Raw genomic sequence first — 17,558 nt, 5'->3', positions numbered from 1 at the left:
GAGGTCCCTTTGGACATAACTCTCGATCTTGCAGTGTCTGGGCTACCAACGTCCGGGGCAACATCCTCGAGTAGTTCGTCGGTGGATAGGAGCACAGTGCAGTCCTGTGCACCAATTGCAGGGGGGGGGTGACTCCGCGGCAACCTTACGTGGTTGGTGTAAGTTATGTGTGCTGCATAACGTATGGAGGTATATCCTTTCTCACTGAGATTGCTGGGAGTGGCAGTACACGCCTGCTGTCCGGGTCAACGTCATTGACAGGAAGGGCTGCAGGGTCTTGGCTGAACGACGCACTGGCTTCGGTTCCGTGAGGGTCTGCGGCAGATGGCATTACGGGGCCTGCAGAGGCTTCCGGGCCTTGGCCGAACAACGTGCCAGCTTCGGTTTCGCGAGCGTATGTGGCGGAGGGCATTACGGGGCCTGCAGAAGCTGCCGGGTCTTGGCCCAACGTCGTGCCAGCTTGGATATTGTGAGCATCTATGGCGGATAGGATGACGGGGCCTACAGAGGGTTGAGAAGTGTGTGGCGGTCTCATACTGTCACGGTCCCATACAGGAACAGCATGAGCGGAACGTGCGGATATGGCCAGGGAGGCTACCAAATGACCGGTGCTACGGGTCCCAATGGATGCCGGGTCAGACTGCCTGGCGATCTCATGAAGAGGGCCGGTTCTTAGAGCCTGTTGAATGAATGTGGTTCAATATAAGCACAGCAACGAGTCAAACAATGCTTACCGGCGCGGCCCTGCCACTGGTGAAAGGACCACCATGAGCATTTGCACAGGAGCTGCTAGATGCCTCCGTAGGCGCTATGGGAGCCAGGGTGGTGATAAAAGCTTGAAAAGATATTGAGGATGGTTTGCGGCTGTCGCGTCAGTAGGGTGTATGTCGAGTATGTGTTCTCCGACTACGTTCTTGCCAATGCCCACCGCAGTGTGCGAGACAGTTGCAATAGTACCGCCCATTAGGGGCTCGGGGCATGCTGAGAGGTGACCGGTGATCAGTTAAGAACAATAATGGAGAATAGTCAACTTACGAGGCCCGATCGGCGTACGAGACGCAACTAAGGTCCACTGGTCAAGAAAGCACGGTAGGTTGATCACATCACGTGCGCAGCCTTGCGGAAACTCGTGGAGTCGTTGGATGTCTGACCCTGTTTGGAGTGTGCTAGTAGGGCAAATGCATACATGAGGCCCTGATAGACCTGATAGACCTGATAGCTAGGTTCATTGGTATTTGTCGAGAGGAAATCTGATTCATTTTACACTATTACTAGGTGATGCTAGGTGAGCCGATCATGTGATAGACCTTGCTCATTGTGTCTAGCTCACGCTAGCTGGGGTTCTCACTGGGCTTGAAGGCCCAAAAAGGGTGATGACAAATCATCTTTTTAATTTTATTTGTCCCTTGTTTGTTCCTTTGCAACATAACTCAATTTCTGACCAGTCAATCATGCAGGTCAAAAACAATTCACTAAGCAAGGTATGTCTTTCATATCTATACACTGTAAATACTAATCTGTGGTTCTTTAGCTTTGTAGTATTCCAGCACATCTTTTTCACTTATCCTACTTGTAAAAACAATTCTATGCAGAAGCTTAGCTCCATGGGTTGCCTACAGAAGCAAATTTTCCAAGTTAGTGAGATGCACACTTGACTCTAATTAGTCCAAGTAAAGATAATGCTGTTGTCTAGCACTTTGAACTGGATCATTGGGAGAGTTTTAAGGATAGTAGTGGAGACAATGATTATCTCTTGATATAGTGGAAAGTAAGAGAAACAACATATTTATAGAATGATGGCTAATCTCTTTTCTAGGCACATGCCTCTAAGTTTCACATTATCTCAAGAATGGCAAAAGACCTTCTTGGCTATACTAGTAATATACTAGAGGCATCTCTAAGTGCTGAGCACAATACCAAAGCAACCTCTAGAGTAGGAGGTGCTGGAGCTAGTATCTAATATAGAAGGAATTGTTAGTAATAACTTTCAAAAAGTAAGGGTATATTGAGGAGTAATGGAAAGTGTGAGATTATAGTGTCTAAATGATTTTGGGACTATGCTGAACACTGACCGAGCATTTGGTTGGTTATATTAGGAATCCAGTCAGTAATAAGAAGGTAGCACTGATATGCTAGAGGTGGCTCTAAGTGCCAAGCACAACACTAAAACAACCTCTAATGCAGGGGTGCTAGAGCTAGTATCTAATACACAAGGAATCATTAGTGATGACTTTAGAAATTGAAGGCATACTGAGAAGCAACGGGGAGTGTGAGATTATAGCACCCGAACGGTTTCAGGACTGTGCTGAACACTGACCGAACATTCGGTCGGTCGTGTCGGGGATTCAGTCGGTAACAAGAAGGTAGTGTCGCGACCGACAACTACGTGCTTCAAGAGCCACACGGGACTCTGACAATATACAAGGGAGGACGGGGGGGTACGAGCGAAGATATGAGTACGAACGCAAATGAGACCGAACGAACAAGGATGACAAGTTTTCGGAAGTCGACGAAGGCGATTTCGATGGTTGAGACGAGTGCGGCTGAGCTCTGAACTGTGGGGTGCGCAAAGCTGGTTTATTCCAAAGTTGTATGTAGGTTTTTATAGTAAACAGAGCCCCTAAGTAAAATATTAAACAAGAAATGAGAGTAGATGTCAAATGGGCGCCAAGCCTTAGCGATCCGAGAAGATAAGAAGGTAGGTGAGATGTCCATATGGGTTCCGAAGGTGACAAGGTAAAAGTTAATCAGCAATGGCAAAATCCCGAACGTTCGGGATCCGTCGCCCGAGTGTAGGTAGCCAGAACAGGCATTGGAGAACCAATGAAAATAAAGGAGAGGTATCATACGACCAGGGTGGCCAAGTAATGGTACAAGATCACGTTTGACCGACCATGTGGAAGTCGGGAAGATAAGCGATAAGGACCGACCAACTTATGGAAGACATCGGCCGACACGGAAGACTGGCTCCGATCTTGTAAACACCTATTGTAACACTCCTGTGTGGTCATGGTAAGTACGTGAAGTGTGGGCGAACTGACCCAAGTGCTGCCGAACGTCCTTCGGAGGGGTGCGGTTGGTCGGGTGGGGACTGACCGTGTTCAGTGCAAGTTGGCATCTTCAGTACTCGTCTAACGCTGTTCGGTATCTCCCCAAAGCTTCCCAAATACCTCCCTTGGACCCTAGCATGGGTACATGCTCATCAGCGCTATGGCTGACAACTATGTGCTTTAAGAGCCACATAGGACTCTGACAATATATAAGGGAGAATGGGAGGTACAAGTGAAGAAATGAGTACAAATGTGAATAAGGCCAAACTATTATGATCTAGTCTATTAGGGCCTCCTTGGCCATCTATTTTAATAATGATCATCACAACTACTAGGTGCCTCCAATCATGGAGTGTACATTATGGTATAAGGTAATATTCTTGGCTATCAACTCCTAGTGAATATTATTGTTGCTAGTCAAGTATCATAGAATATGGAATAAATGGCCAATAAAGGCTTATACATACATACTCATAGGGAAACATAAGCCATTGTTTCCTTGGTTAAAAGAGACAATTAGAGAAGCCCAAGAGTAGTAGCTGAGAAAGAGCAGTAACTTAGGGATATACATAGAGGATACACATAGCATTCTAATATCTTTCCAAAGTAGTATAAGACCCACAGTTCAGAGCTCATTCGCACTTATCTCAACCATCAAAATCGTCTTCGTTGACTTCCGAAAACTTGTCATCCTTGTCATTCGGCCTCATTCGTGTTTGTACTCATCTCTTCACTCATACCCCCCCATCCTCCCTTATATATTGTCAGAGTCCCATGTGGCTCTTGAAGCATGTAGTTGTCGGTTGCAACACTACCTTCTTGTTACCTACCGAATCTCTGACTCAACTGACTAAACATTCAGTCGGTGTTTGGCATAGTCCCAAAACTGTTTGGGTGCTATGATCTCATACTCCCCGTTGCTTCTTAGTACACCTTCAATTTATAAAGCCATCACTAACAATTCCTTGTGTATTAGATACTAGCTCCAGCACCCCTGCATTAGAGGTTGTTTTGGTGTTGTGCTTGGCACTTAGAGCCACCTCTAGCGTATCAACGCCAAGGCAGAAGAAGAACAACCCACATCCCCACCTCCTCACTTGCCCTCTCCTCCGCCCCTAATCTATGAAGGGCACAAAGGAATCATTTTCCCAGACAAAGAGTCATACCTGATAGCCCCTGTTGCATACCTCATGGGGCTCATAGAAGGATTGCCAAGCATGGAGTTCATCTCAGGACCTACCCAACTGGACATACAGAGGGCGTTAGAAATTCTAGAAGAGGAAAGAGCTTTCATGAAACATGTGCAAAAGGCCTTACAGATGCAAGAAGGGACCCTCATTGCCCGCATCAATGCATGCAAGAGAAAACTAATAGGACTCGATCATACGGAACCCCTCCATGACACTTTTCACCCTACCAATGACCCCACTCCCACCACTGAATACTATATGCCATTTATAGCTGTGGTATCTTGTGCCTCATCTTTGGCTTCAAATGGAAGTCCACTTCGCCTGATGCTGGGAACTTATACCATAGGTCCAGATGGAGGGATATATAGATTTACATGTCCTTTCCCTTATTTTCAAGCCATCCCCCTGACTTTTGGTCTCTGATGTCCACCCACATGCACCAGACCTTCCGTTATTGAGTACAACTCTAGTGACTCTGATGCACTCTCCCTCGTCAATCACTGCCACACCCTCTGAAGAAAGTAGGCAGTTATTTGGTATAATGTTAAACTGCCAGGGCAGATAACAGTTCAAATCCATTGGGCCAGTACTCACTGCTACAATGAGAAAAGGGACTCAGTTCTAAGATGCAGTCCCCATGTGGTTCTAATAAGGTAAGGTATCATGGCATCTGTACTCAAGGGCTATCGCACCATGACTTAGCAGTGGGCAATGAGAATTAGTGCCCCAAGTATTATTCTCCTACGACCTATAACTGATTCTATGTGTATTGCTTATGTTTTTCCTGAACTTTTTACCTACCATCTCTGGTACTGATGGCCTAGAGGGGGGGTAATGTTACGAACTGCTTACTATATCTTTCTTGCTTTACCACAATCTGTATAAGGACATATAGGACCTTTCTCCCAACTATACCTTGCGTTCCTGATCCATTGTTACTTGGTCTGTGCTCCGACCTGTATGTATTTATAGCAGCTGTGGCACAGCAGGGAAGCCTTAGGCTATCCACTTCTGTCCAATGTAGGAACTGCTGTTAACCAGTCTTCCCTGATTCAAAGGCATTAGTCTGACCAGCCCAAACTCTTCACATCTATCATTCCCATTGTCACTCTGTCTATACCACTGCCAACTGTGGCCTGGGACTCCCTTGTCCCGAACAGCCGTTCGTGACATGTACTGTATGATTATGAAACTATTCTACCTATTAAATATGCTCTCATTGATTAATGTCAACTTTGCATCTTTGCAATACATGTGTTTATTTGTTGGCTGTCCTCTCATGGCATGAATTAAGTCTTTGAATTCATTGTTTACACGGAGGATAAAAGCCTCAGAAGGGGGTGAGATCCACATAAAACATTGGATGGGTTGACCACCGCTAACCATCAGCCCGGAGCTGGGCCTGTCTTTTGGCCAGAGCTGGCCTTATTTGTACCGAGCTGCCGAACATGGGGGTCTAGATCATCAAGCGCCTATGACGGTCAACGTGTTACGTGCTTGCTTTGCAACAGAGCTTGAAATTCCACCTTAAACCATTACACGGCTTTGCACAAAGCACAAAGCACAGGCATGCCCCCAAAATCACCAGTGTTAGGTAGTCTGGCTGTACAAGCCCCCTCTTTAACACCGCAGATCGTGCACGTCTCGCCATCAACCTGCCATAACCTCTCTCTTTTCAAGGGTGCGTTGGAATCAGTATTCGTGTTATGTATCTGACTGCAGCCCCCCTTTTACCCCTCTCACTTTGTCAGAGCTCATGAAAGAGTACCGCAGATTGGACGACACGATCACTATGAGGCTGAATCGCACGAACGCACAGTTCCGAGACCGAGACCGTCTGGGAACGGGTGGAAAGGGCAGCGTCCAGGACCAGACATGCATGTACATCTGGAAAGAACTTGTCGGTGAGCGCGATCTCCTCGGCACTTCATCAGCAAATCAAATGAGGAATTGCTACAGAAAACTGGAAACGTCGTACGGACGTGATCGAGTACTGCGTCGGCGTTGTCGATCAGTCCATGGAGCAGAAGCGACAGGCGCTAGGCGAGAAGGTTGGAGATCCCGTGGAGCAGCGGAAGATTCAGGGTGATCTGTTTGCCGATGAAGTAAAGGTGTGTCCCTTGAATACACTCCGTCGCGCATTACTGGCATGATACTGCATCCCTACATCCTCGACATTCCTCACAGAGGAATCAAGTACATAATGAGCTTTCTGTGGAGAAGATTGTGCGACAGCGCTCGCTCGATGGTAAGCTAGCATCTTCACATTCTTGTCAGGCTCGCGCTCAGGGTCTGGGTATTCAGCATTCTCGTCCCGGTGTAGATACTTCGAACCTCCATTAACCGATGCAGAGGCTCGAAAATGGTGGGACGAAGCGCACTCCCGCTCGTGAGGACTTCTTCCATCATGTGCATTTACGCTCTCGTCCTGCCTCGCATTTATCACCATCCACACACTATCCTCACGCCAATTAGCCGACTCTCAATCGTCGGGGCATACGTTGTATTATAGCACTAGCACTCAAGAACACAGTCCAGTGCACTCTGCCGCTTCTCATACACGGCATCGATCCAGACAACAAACAAGTCACCAAGGTCGGACAACGACAACGTACACATTCATCAAAATACAAGCTGGCCACACAATGCTACATGGAGTACAATAAAAGTTATCAATGGTGATAGTGTATGGAGTTCCATACGGCTCAAGTCACCATCACGTCCGTTCGCTTCGTATCCGCCCCTTTGCATTCGGGTGCGGTGACATATTCATTCAGCATGGGCACCACAGCTCTCTCGTAACATGCCTTCATCAGTTCTGTGTGCGCCGTCTTGTAGAGCGTGGAATTGAAGCTGACGAGAAATCGGCCCTCGTTTTGTAAGGAACGCGCATATCGACCATGGGTGTGATGAGTCTTCGGGCCAGCTTGTAACGACGCGCAGGATGAGATATTAACCACTGATTTGTACTGGACGTGGAATACCAACTAGCAGGCGATGAGTCTCCACGTCAAAGTCCTCGCAACCTGTTAGGAGCTCTGAGAGGTTATACTTCCCAGAATCTAACTTGAAACATGCCTGCAATGCCGATTGTGGGATAACTCACGGTTATTTAGATTTCATAGCAGATGCTCAATACTCGGCCGCTGAACAATCATATGGATCTCAGGCTGCTGTGGATATATGTTCAATATCTTCTGCCAGGAGAACAGTTGCATTGCTCGATCTGACAGTTGACCAAGATGTAGCTGCACACGCTCCTCGAAAGTGATACTGGGTTCGAAAGGTTCAAGCAAGTCAAGCTTCGAAAATAAGGTCAGCTTCATGCCCAAGATGGGAGACTGGGTTCAACCTTGCCTTCCAAATCACTAGGCTCTTCGCATCTATTGCGTGTAGAAACCCGTGCTGAGCGGCGGACTGGATGACGCTCTTCAGAGTTTGAACATTCGCATCTGGGGGTACCTTGACTGAAAACCACCCAGAAGGGTCATCTTGTATCAGGCAGTAAAGCCGGAGGTCGGAAAGCGCGTTCACAACCATTGGTCGTATCTACGTCGTAGTCGTCATTCTTTAGGAGGTATGCTGTCCCGAAACTTCAATCACGTGAGCGCATGATACCGATGCTGAGTTAGAACCTGAATTTCGGTAAAAGCCTTGCTTAGAGTTGTTCACTGTCCCGTGTACCTGTTTGAAAAACGCATTGCGCTATGCTTTCTTCCAGCGTAGATCCCTCCAATTCCACCCAGTACATAACCGATGAATTTGCCTCTTCTGTCTTTCGGCAAACTTGGAAAGACTTTTACAACTGGGAATCGTCATACTGCCGGCGCGCTATCGATTCTCTTCGAGGGATTTCAAATGGTCCAAGGACACGAAACCCTCTATCAGACGATGAAGCGTTCATCGAAGGCGAACAACTCATCAATAATGCTCCCCGTAGAGGGGTGATTTTGACTATGTCTACAGATGACGATGATTTTCTCACTGTCGAGACATATTCAGAGGATGGCAAGATTTCCAAGACTACACACGTTCCCGTACAGACTGCATCTATATCCTCGTTACCCGAGCTCAAGCCATACAGTGCGTATGAGGGGTGCACTCCAATAAGCCGCAACATCTTTCTTGGCGACGACTCCGACCACTTACCCTTCATCCCATTTGCCGATGACCCAGGGTTTGATTGGGCCGAAAATGCCGAATTTTTCACATATTTAGCCTGGGAAAGCCGATTCTTTGATCCTGACCGTGAGTGAAGCTCCAATATGTTGAGCCATCCGTCTCGTCTCATCCTGTGTGTCGTTTGCCAGAGGACTTGATCATTCTAGAAGCTGCATCGCGTCTTCAACGAGCATGGTCTATCACTCCAGAACAAATGGACAAAATGACCGTATTTCCGCGGTCACTTTTATCACAACCAGAGGTTAGTCCTGGACTCATCCATCAAGGTCTGCAAAGGTATTACCATCCTCGCATTCTTGTCCTTTCAATTCTCATAAAAACGAAGGGACTTTGTTCGCTGGCCATTTGGACGGCCCACGATTTTGGAAAACTCTGAGAAGCGAAGTGTCCCTGATGTAGACGATCTCTATGGCAGGGTGAGGAGTGCGACCGCTGTTTTCTGTCCAAATCCGAGTTGCATCGAGTATATGTGTTTAACGCATGGTATGCTTCGGTTTTACTATTCTACTGTAATAGTATGGCATAACATCTACTTGTCGACAGTGGAGGCTACATATCTGCGGCCTCCTTCTACTGTGCTTCGTTCGCAAGAGCTCCAAAAGGTCATCACACCCTGTGGCATTGCCTGCTTTTCTCATGAGACGTGGCATGAGGTGTGAGACGTCAAACCTTAGCCCCGCATCCGCACTTGAACGATTATTCTATCGATATAGGGAAACGTGGAATGGGAAGAAACTGAGCGAAACGAGCTGCGCGATTTGCTTTTACTTGACATCAAATTTACGCCCTGTGATTTGGCTGTGCTCATTCGCAAGCCTTGTCGTGAAGTAAGCGGGACGACAGCACCATCAGATACGATCATCGAGGTTCACCTCTCATTCATAGGTGTATGCGATGCGGCAAGCTTTTTTGTCTCGTACACCATCCAGAAGTCCTACTCCAGCGATAAATAACCAGGAACACTGTAAGGATCCATGTCCGGCTATTATATCTTATCTATGACGCTCAGTGTTCCCTTTCTCTCACTTTCGCGTAGCGGTTCACAATCGCCCGTACGCCAGCGATCCCTTTTAGAATGATTTCATAGCTCACGAAGTGAGACACATAGGGGGATGCCATGCATCCATACCGGCCCATGTACCAGAGCTTCGTGCCCATGCATTCGCTCACAAGCTCACTGCCAGCGAAACTGTCATTGCTCTTCGAGTTGTCAGCATATCACTTCTTCCTAATTCTGACGTCATGGCTCAACGGGTTCACGTTTGAAATGTAGGCTCGCAGCGCTGGAAGGGCTGCAAATGCAGCACTGTGGGCTCTAAGTTATGTCGCACAAATAGATGTCCATGTTATAGCGCCAACAGAGAATGCGATCCCAAGCTCTGCACAAGATGCATGTGAGTGTAGACTGCCACCTCATCCGTTGATGAAATCGAACAATGCTCTAACGTACTTTGTGAAGGTGTAGGTCCAATTTATGACAGTATCTCTGCGTTCTTGTGGATATCACTGATAAGCGCAACACTTACGCGTATAGCAAGGGACTGTCAGAATTGCGGCATGCAGCAGGCCGTCCAAAGATCGTTGGAGGTACGAGAGTCTGACCATGGCCTTGGGTTATTCACCACCGAGCCTGTAAAGGAGGATGAATTCGTGCTCGGTACGTACTCATCATCTTCCACTTTGCGGTCAGTTCATTGGTGTTCGATCCCGAAGAGTATGTTGGAGAAATCATATACGGAAGCACAATCGACTCCCGCGAGTATGTAATCGCCTCTTGCTTTCTTCCTGTACGGGATGTTGACATGGATGTTGATTGATCCACTCAGCGCATTGGCTAGACATAGGACGCGCAACTATGTTTTCGGACTCGACACCACATTCGCAATTGATGCTACATCAGCTGGCAATATCTCGCGCTATATCAACCATGCAGACGACGCAAACTGCTATTCCCGTTGTGAGTGGCTAATCTTGACACGCTAAGTGATGCACGCGTGGCCTCATGCGGTTATGACAGTACTTCAAGTGAACGATGAAAATCGGATTGGTATCTTTGCCAGTAAGCTTTCACGTTTTGTACAGCCGAAAAACAGGAGCGGCTGAAGCGATGGTCGTGCTGGTAGTCAGGGACATTGAACCTGGGGAAGAAATCTCGATCAATTATGGAACACAATTCTTCCAAGCTGATGAGGCAGTACCATAGCATTTTGGTCGAACTTACTATGTACGAAGGGAAACGAGTTTTACTCGCACTCTCTTTTTGCTTTTGCGAGTGAGGAATTTCAAGGCTGCATACTCTGATTGTGCAAATAGATCTCATGGGTGTCTTAATTAGTCTCCCAATGACAGCAACGATGGCGATCCTCCTTAACCTCCGACGTAGTCTTCAGATATCCATATCCGTCTTGACGTATACTAGATACACCTTCTGGTAAAGGATGTTGAGAGACCGTGATATACTGAGATGAGCGGCAGGATAGCAAGAATACAATAAATACAATACAATACAGTAGTCGAGCGTCTATTCTCCCAGTTGTTAATCATCATCGCCACGTCCCTCATGACCATCCCCCCTTGAATTTGAAGCTACCGCAGCTTGGTGCTGTGCGAAGAGCGCGTGCATGTGGAGGCTTTAGCAGCTGGTGATCACGGGGCAAAACACACGCACCTGCCGCAATTTTGCAAGATGAATCTTGAGCGTCTCCGCATAGTTTTCGAACCCAAGCGATATCATGGCGTAAAGGATGTCCTCTCCACCAATCGTTTTGCGTTTCTCGAGCTGGCACTTCTCAGCCGCTTCGGACGTAATGAAGCTGATAAACTCGGAGACGCATTCCTGGACACACTCCTTGGCGTCCTTCGCGATTTTTGCCGTGGGGGGCACCGCGTTCTTCATGATACGCGACACGTTGGCAATCTAGAAGGGGTTTTCTGAGTCAGCATAGCACGAAGGAGGAGGATAACACGCGTTGATACAGACGGGCAGGTAGCGGTCTTGTTCGCGATACTCGCCTACCTCCTGCTCAGTGATGGGGGCTGCCTTCGGTGGATCCTGCGGTGCAATAGCAACAGCGGCGGCAGATCCATCTGCTTGTGGAGCGATGTTGGGTGGAAAGTCAGACATGGCTGTCGCAACGAAAGATGACCAGCGTCGGCGCCGTCGACATCGATGCCCAAGGGAGCAAGAACGACCATCGTGGGAACTCGCCTGTTCCCTCCAACCGGCCCGCACGGCCGCATTGCTCCAGTCGCTCTCCCACCGACTTGTACAGGCCTGAACGTTGTCACCAACCATCACTATTCACAGAAAAATATACACGCTGGACCTGACATTCCGCATGTCGGTAACTCGCAGTTGAATTCGTCAATATATGTGCTGAGCAGGATTCCAGTGCATCTGCGTCCTTTGTCAAGTTATCTTGGCTACTTACGGTCACTGCGTCGTCCCCCACACAAGGCATCGTACTGATTTGTGAGCTTGCACTACTTGCGTTCGCAGTCAAGGCTCATTTGGGCACATTAGATGGCGGGTAGAGAAGCAACAATGCCCACTATCTCCTCGCCTCCATACTTGATCCACTCACTGTTGGAACCGCGGCCCAATTTCGAACACCCTCTGGACCCGGCCGCGCGGCGCCAGCAGCTTTCTCTAGGCCTGCGCACGGGCCTCACGCGCACAGGCGTACACCTCTGCCGCCTCGAGCCGCAGATGGAAAGCACCATCCTGCACTGGCATACAGCAGACGACGAATGGCTCTATATTATTTCATGCGGGCCGAATGCGTCTATTATTGTCCATGAAACTAGTGATGAGGGTAAGGACGAGGTCAAGGAGGTACCTCTCCAGACGGGTGACTTTCTCGGGTTTCCCGCGGGCATGCGCACGGCGCGCAAGCTCTTCAGCGGAGATGTTGACATGCAGTACCTCGTTGGAGGGAGCAGGGAGCCCGTAGATGTTGTGCATTACCCAACGTTGGGAAAACGGCTGGTACTTGACCGCACAGGTTCCGGAAGCAGTTGGTGGGTCGATACGGCAAACGCGCAAGACAGGAAGAAAACTGTCTTCGATAGCACTCTTGATTCTCTCAAATGAGTGAGAAGTCAGCCGTATCTGTGTATTTGTATGAAGGGTTTTGTTCGCGTGTTCGATACCTATGACAAGTCTCAAAGAACTGGAAAATCTTGTGTATAGCAAAACGAAGTCCTTGAAGACAAAACATCACTTCCGCACATCCAATTCGTAACTACTCTACAATATTCATCACAACCGCATAATCAATTGTTTCACTCCCGACATCCACAATGCGATATCGTCGCTCACAGTCGTCGTCAAGAGATCGACGTGAACCGCAAGCGCCGTTTCACGGTCGTGGTTTTCCATAGCTGCATGCGCACGTCAGTGTTCATCATTCAAACGAACGAGACACGATGACTGACCTTTGGTGAGGACAAGCAGTCGCTCAACGACAGGTTGAGAGAGAGACTCGCAATTCAAAGCGTCGAACAACGGGTTTATCCTCCGTTCCAAATCATCAACAAGGCGTTTTTGTTGGGGCTAGGTTACACGCAGCTTTCAGTGTCAGGTCAAGATAAAGGCAAAGCTGATACATACCGGCGTAGTCTGCTTCAAGCGATTTAGCTGCTCCAAAATGACGCTGTACGTCGGCCTGAGCAGTTCGGGTATGTGGCTACGGTCTCCTGGAGCTGCAATAATCATGTCACTAGACTGTTTGGCTAACGTGACTCGACTTGTACTCACGATATTTTGGCCCTACAGGGGTCCTTGTAGGGGCGGCTGATTGGGTGCTCATGGCCCCTGTTGGTGGGGGACCTCTTGTCAAACCCTGCGGTGGAGGAAGAACGGCGCCAGACGGTGGACCACCTCGTGGCACACCCTGTGGCGGTGGCGGAGCAAATCCGGAAGCGCCAAACTGACCAGGCCCAGGGGGAGGAGGTCCCGCACGGCCAAATCCTTGTGGGGGCGCACTCATGACTGTGGGTCCTGGAGGTGGAGTAGCACGAGCGTAGGATGGAGGGGGTCCCCCAAGTCCTGCCCCAACCGGTCCTGCAGGGGGGCCAGAAGCGATATGGCCACGCTGAGGAGGCGCGTATTGGGGCTGGGAGGGAATCTGCTGGCCTGGAGACATCATGCGTTGAGGGGGCCCAGGCGGTCCGGATGGTGGCCTTGCATGAGGAGGAGGGAAGGGTCCCGGAGGACCCTGCGGAGGATGCTGCATGCGCTGGCCTTGTGGAGGTGGAGGAGCGCGTGCCTGGACACTGCCCGGACGAGGGGGAGGGGGTAGAGTTGGAGACTGGCCTCGGCCCAAATATGCAGAGTTAGGCATGATACTTGGAGATGGGGCATTGGGGAAAGGTGAAGTGATAGCTGAAGGCTTGTTCAAACTCAACGAGCTGGGAGTTCGACGATCGGACAAGGGTGGGGCATCATTCCACCCACCATTCTCCCTTCGTTTCTGCGGGGGTGCTGGCGCTGAAATACCATTCCCGGCGGCAGGACGGGGTGGGGGAGGAACCAGTGGCGGCACGGATGGAGGCTGCTGTTGAACATAACCGTAACCTCCCGCGGGAGGAGGGTATGGCTGAGATGCCGGAGCTGGGTTGGCTGGAGTATAAACATTGCCTATGGATGCAGTAGTCACCGGTGCAGGGGCATACGTCGAATAGGTAGCGGGAGGTGCCACAGGTGCCACAGGTTGCTGCTGTATAGGAGCTCCGTACTGAGGATAGCCATATAAAGAGTTGGAAGGGGGCAATGGAGTGGCAGGTTGCAACACGGCGGTCAGGCCTGTCGGCGCAATAGCTGCTGAAGCACTGATAGCTTTACTGACACCGCCAGCAATTAGTATACGCTCTCTGCCTACAGCAAAGTCAACGTGCGAGCCAGGCAGGCCTTCGTAATGCCGCGGCGTGAGCTCCAAGAAAGCTACTGCGTCCTTGACCAACCCCTGAGTGGCGAGGAAATCGGCATACTCGAAATAACGGTCGTACAGCGCTGCCAATTTGTAGACTCTAGTAGCAGAGCCATCCTCAGGTATCTTGGCCTCGATCTCGTCGTCCACGTACCGAATCGCCGCACGGAAGACGGTGACTTTCTCGATGAAGGTCTGTAGGGCATATGCATGTACAGTATAGCGTGATACGCCGGACTGACTCTCATCCGCCAGGATCCGCCTCTCCTCTTCTGCTAACTCTTCGATCCATATGTTGACGAGGCGTTCAAGACGCCCCGCTGCAAGATATGTCAGGGTTGCATTCTTCCTGAAGCCTCGTGCCTTCCATGGGGTGTCTGGGTCCGACGACTTGGCAAGGCTGCCCTGGAACTCAAGCCGCGTGCCAAGTTGTTCTACGAGGTTCGGAAACTCTTCAGAGCTAGCGAACGTGCAGAGTACGACGAAGCACTCTTGCCACTCTTTCAGGTCAACGTTTTGAACAATATCCGAAAGGTCATTCGTGACGATAGACTGGAATAGACGCAGATAAGGCAGGGCAGTGGTCCGACGTTCGAAATACGCCTTTTGAGTATGAGCCAAGAGCTGCGGGCCACCTCTTGCCGCAAGTAGGATGGCATCAGCGAAACGATCGGTAGACAGACACAATGAGACCGCGGATTCAAAATCACCAACTACAAGAGCCTTTGTAATCAGCTGGTCCATCTCAGACTCGTCCTCAGGGTAGATTGTGAAAGTGTTGCCTTTCAGGGTATCTGAGGCGACAGAAGAGGGGCCAGATCCAATGGTCGCAGCAACAGAAGAGTCGAGGCCGTAATTAGTATGCGGGACGACCTGATCATCATCCGCGGTACTTTGACTGATCCCCATAGTGCTGAAAAAGTCAGCCGCGTCCATGTGAGGCGTGCCCACAGCGTTGTCATCACCAAAGAGGCTAGGAGCAGTTGTCGTCGACTCGCCATCGGCCAAAGGTGTGATATTAGTGTTGTCTGATGCCGCGCTCGCGCTCACTTCTGATGGCGTATTCTCAGTGACACTTCCTGCCGATTCTAGGGGGTCCTCGCCAAGCTCAGACGGACTGCGCTCGGGTTCGACGAACGAAACGACAGGCTCATGGGGTTTGGAATCCAACGTATCACCTTCTGATGGCGAGGGCGGAGTCGTGGTGGTGTTGTCAGCTGTGGCGGCCGCCTTGAGATCGGCAACGGCTTCAGCAACGCGAGCCGCGATCTCAGATTTGGAGAAGCCAAGTAGAGTGACGAGTTCCTCCCTGGAGTTGGTCTGGAACAGGCTCAAGAGTGCCTTCCAAGTTTCCTCGCTTTCCTCTGCCTTATCTGCTGCCTCGCTGCTGCGCTCGGTAGCAAGAGCTGAGAGTTCCTGAGAATCCAGAGCCACGCGCAACTTGCTCGCACGCTCGACAATGCTTTCCTCCGTGACGATATTGCGCAAATGCACAACACCACTTTGATGTCCTCCCTGAGCTGACGGCAGGTTCGACACCGAGACTAGTTGTCCGCCGTACCCGAACGAGCTCGCGACGGGCCTGCGCAACCATTTTGGCGGTTGCTTGAGCGAGAAGGTCGCCTGTGTCGTACGCGAGAAACCGGGGACATCGAAAACATCTCCTCCGTCAGGCCTTGGTGTCGTGATAGGCAGGTCACCAGAAGTGGAATCATTGGTGGACTGGATAGAATGAATGCCAATAGTTCCGTCGAAGAAAGCAGTTGCCAAAAGGTCAGGGTTTCGAGGACACCACTGAACTTGGAACGCCCAGTTATCTGCGGAAGGAAGCTACGAAAGGTGTGATGATGAGAACAAAGCTGGTAGCAGATCTACACACCTCGCCAATAATCTCGGACGTCTGGGGGTTCCAGCACAACGCGCGGTTGTCCTTACCGCTCGAAAGAAGCATGTCTGCATCCTGCTTGCACCACGACAAGGACAGCACCCCCCTCTCATGACCGGTAAGAATCTGATGACTTTTGCGTTAGACTGAGATATACCAAGGTAGAAATTGTGTCACCTTTTCTGGCGCACGAGCATTACGAAGGTCCCATACCATGATGACAGGAGAGGTGTCGTCTTCAGATGAAGTGACAAGTTTCGTGGCCTGCACGAGAAAACAATGAGAAAAACGTGCGTTCATCGCGTGCATCACTTACATTGTCAGGATGCCAAGCAACATCACTCATGCCTCGCCGACCGCCAAAGGCCATTCCACCACCCTGCATGCCGCCACCAAGCGTTCCCGCTCCACCGCCGTATGCAAGAGCGACAACCTCACGCTTACCTCTCAAATCCCAAACAACGGTATATCCAGTGCTGCTCGATGTCGCAAGAACATGAGGAACTTGATTGTTCCATGACAGAGCTGTAATTTCGTCGAGTTTGGAACTGCGTGTTCCGGGGGAGTAGGGTTTGCTCGGATCTCTGAGGTCCCAGATGTAGATCTACAAACAAGTTCAGCTGCGGCAGCCTCCCAGCGACGTGAAGTCAGGACACACTTCGCCGTTCGTTCCACCGGACGAGAACAGGCTGGTCTGGATGGGATTGAAGTCGAGACCACGTATAGGCCCTGTGTGCGTGTTGTTCTTCAAGATCAATGATTCGGAAACACTATACACACTGGAGTCAACAGCCAGCCGAGATGGCTGAACGATGGACTCACGGCGCGTGGGCAAGTATCTTCGCCGGGTCCCAGATGCCTAATTCTCCGTTCTCCATACCCGCAGCAATCACACCCTGCGGGCGGCTCCCATCCACATATCCCCATGCAATGCGGTTAAACCTATCCAACCTCATTGAATAATCCCGTCACGACAGAGGAAAAATATCATGTTCGTACCTTGCGCTGTCCGTAACGACACCCTTTGGGCCTGGTTGACCCTCCCCACCGAGGTCATACTCTTGCTTGTTCAGAAAGTCAGGCGCCCATATTTCGAGTTGGCTCTCATTGCTGAAAGACTCGTCCAGAGCTCCCGCGACTGTCCCCGTTGCCAGCAGCGGGATGGAAGGGAGCGGGGACCACGCGAATGTCGATGTCCTGTGTATCTCCTTGAGTTTCATGGTGGGTTTGAGTAGTATGGAACTGTTGCGCGGTGACGATGCCTGCCGACGTGTCGCGCCTCTGATGCCTGCCCTCAAGTACCCACGTGACCACCTCTAAT

At 50.1% G+C, this 17,558-nt stretch overlaps 6 protein-coding genes across 6 annotated transcripts; 3 read left to right on the top strand and 3 right to left on the bottom strand.

Annotated features, from left to right (window-relative positions):
* Positions 1-163: 163 nt before the first annotated feature.
* HETIRDRAFT_422382 (uncharacterized protein) lies at positions 164-964 on the bottom strand (the record flags this gene model as incomplete). Its single annotated transcript, XM_009553679.1, has 2 exons — positions 164-679; positions 929-964. 2 exons carry the CDS (start codon positions 962-964, stop codon positions 164-166), a joined length of 552 nt encoding a protein of 183 aa, XP_009551974.1.
* A 4,845-nt stretch (positions 965-5,809) lies between these two features.
* HETIRDRAFT_422381 (uncharacterized protein) lies at positions 5,810-6,633 on the top strand (the record flags this gene model as incomplete). The annotated part of the gene is made up of 5 exons (XM_009553678.1): positions 5,810-5,921; positions 5,992-6,144; positions 6,200-6,351; positions 6,428-6,488; positions 6,545-6,633. The coding sequence occupies 5 exons, from the start codon at positions 5,810-5,812 to the stop codon at positions 6,631-6,633; spliced, it is 567 nt and encodes a 188-aa protein (XP_009551973.1).
* Positions 6,634-8,196: 1,563 nt separating this feature from the next.
* HETIRDRAFT_106382 (uncharacterized protein) lies at positions 8,197-10,625 on the top strand (the record flags this gene model as incomplete). Its single annotated transcript, XM_009553677.1, has 7 exons — positions 8,197-8,488; positions 8,551-8,663; positions 9,986-10,079; positions 10,136-10,181; positions 10,249-10,379; positions 10,440-10,481; positions 10,546-10,625. 7 exons carry the CDS (start codon positions 8,197-8,199, stop codon positions 10,623-10,625), a joined length of 798 nt encoding a protein of 265 aa, XP_009551972.1.
* Positions 10,626-10,958: 333 nt separating this feature from the next.
* Positions 10,959-11,546, bottom strand: HETIRDRAFT_422379 (uncharacterized protein; the record flags this gene model as incomplete). The annotated part of the gene is made up of 3 exons (XM_009553676.1): positions 10,959-11,024; positions 11,091-11,339; positions 11,403-11,546. 3 exons carry the CDS (start codon positions 11,544-11,546, stop codon positions 10,959-10,961), a joined length of 459 nt encoding a protein of 152 aa, XP_009551971.1.
* Positions 11,547-11,966: 420 nt separating this feature from the next.
* On the top strand, positions 11,967-12,515 carry HETIRDRAFT_330338 (uncharacterized protein; the record flags this gene model as incomplete). Its single annotated transcript, XM_009553675.1, has 1 exon — positions 11,967-12,515. The coding sequence occupies one exon, from the start codon at positions 11,967-11,969 to the stop codon at positions 12,513-12,515; it is 549 nt and encodes a 182-aa protein (XP_009551970.1).
* Positions 12,516-12,582: 67 nt separating this feature from the next.
* HETIRDRAFT_156866 (uncharacterized protein) lies at positions 12,583-17,457 on the bottom strand (the record flags this gene model as incomplete). The annotated part of the gene is made up of 11 exons (XM_009553674.1): positions 12,583-12,805; positions 12,860-12,977; positions 13,035-13,126; positions 13,182-14,022; positions 14,083-16,182; positions 16,232-16,363; positions 16,415-16,501; positions 16,554-16,841; positions 16,896-17,007; positions 17,060-17,179; positions 17,237-17,457. The coding sequence occupies 11 exons, from the start codon at positions 17,455-17,457 to the stop codon at positions 12,684-12,686; spliced, it is 4,233 nt and encodes a 1,410-aa protein (XP_009551969.1). The 3' UTR covers positions 12,583-12,683.
* Between the last annotated feature and the right edge of the window lie 101 nt (positions 17,458-17,558).

Source organism: Heterobasidion irregulare (genome assembly GCF_000320585.1).
Source record: "Heterobasidion irregulare TC 32-1 unplaced genomic scaffold scaffold_12, whole genome shotgun sequence".
Taxonomy (NCBI): domain Eukaryota; kingdom Fungi; phylum Basidiomycota; class Agaricomycetes; order Russulales; family Bondarzewiaceae; genus Heterobasidion; species Heterobasidion irregulare.
This window is presented reverse-complemented; position numbering and strand designations above follow the sequence as displayed.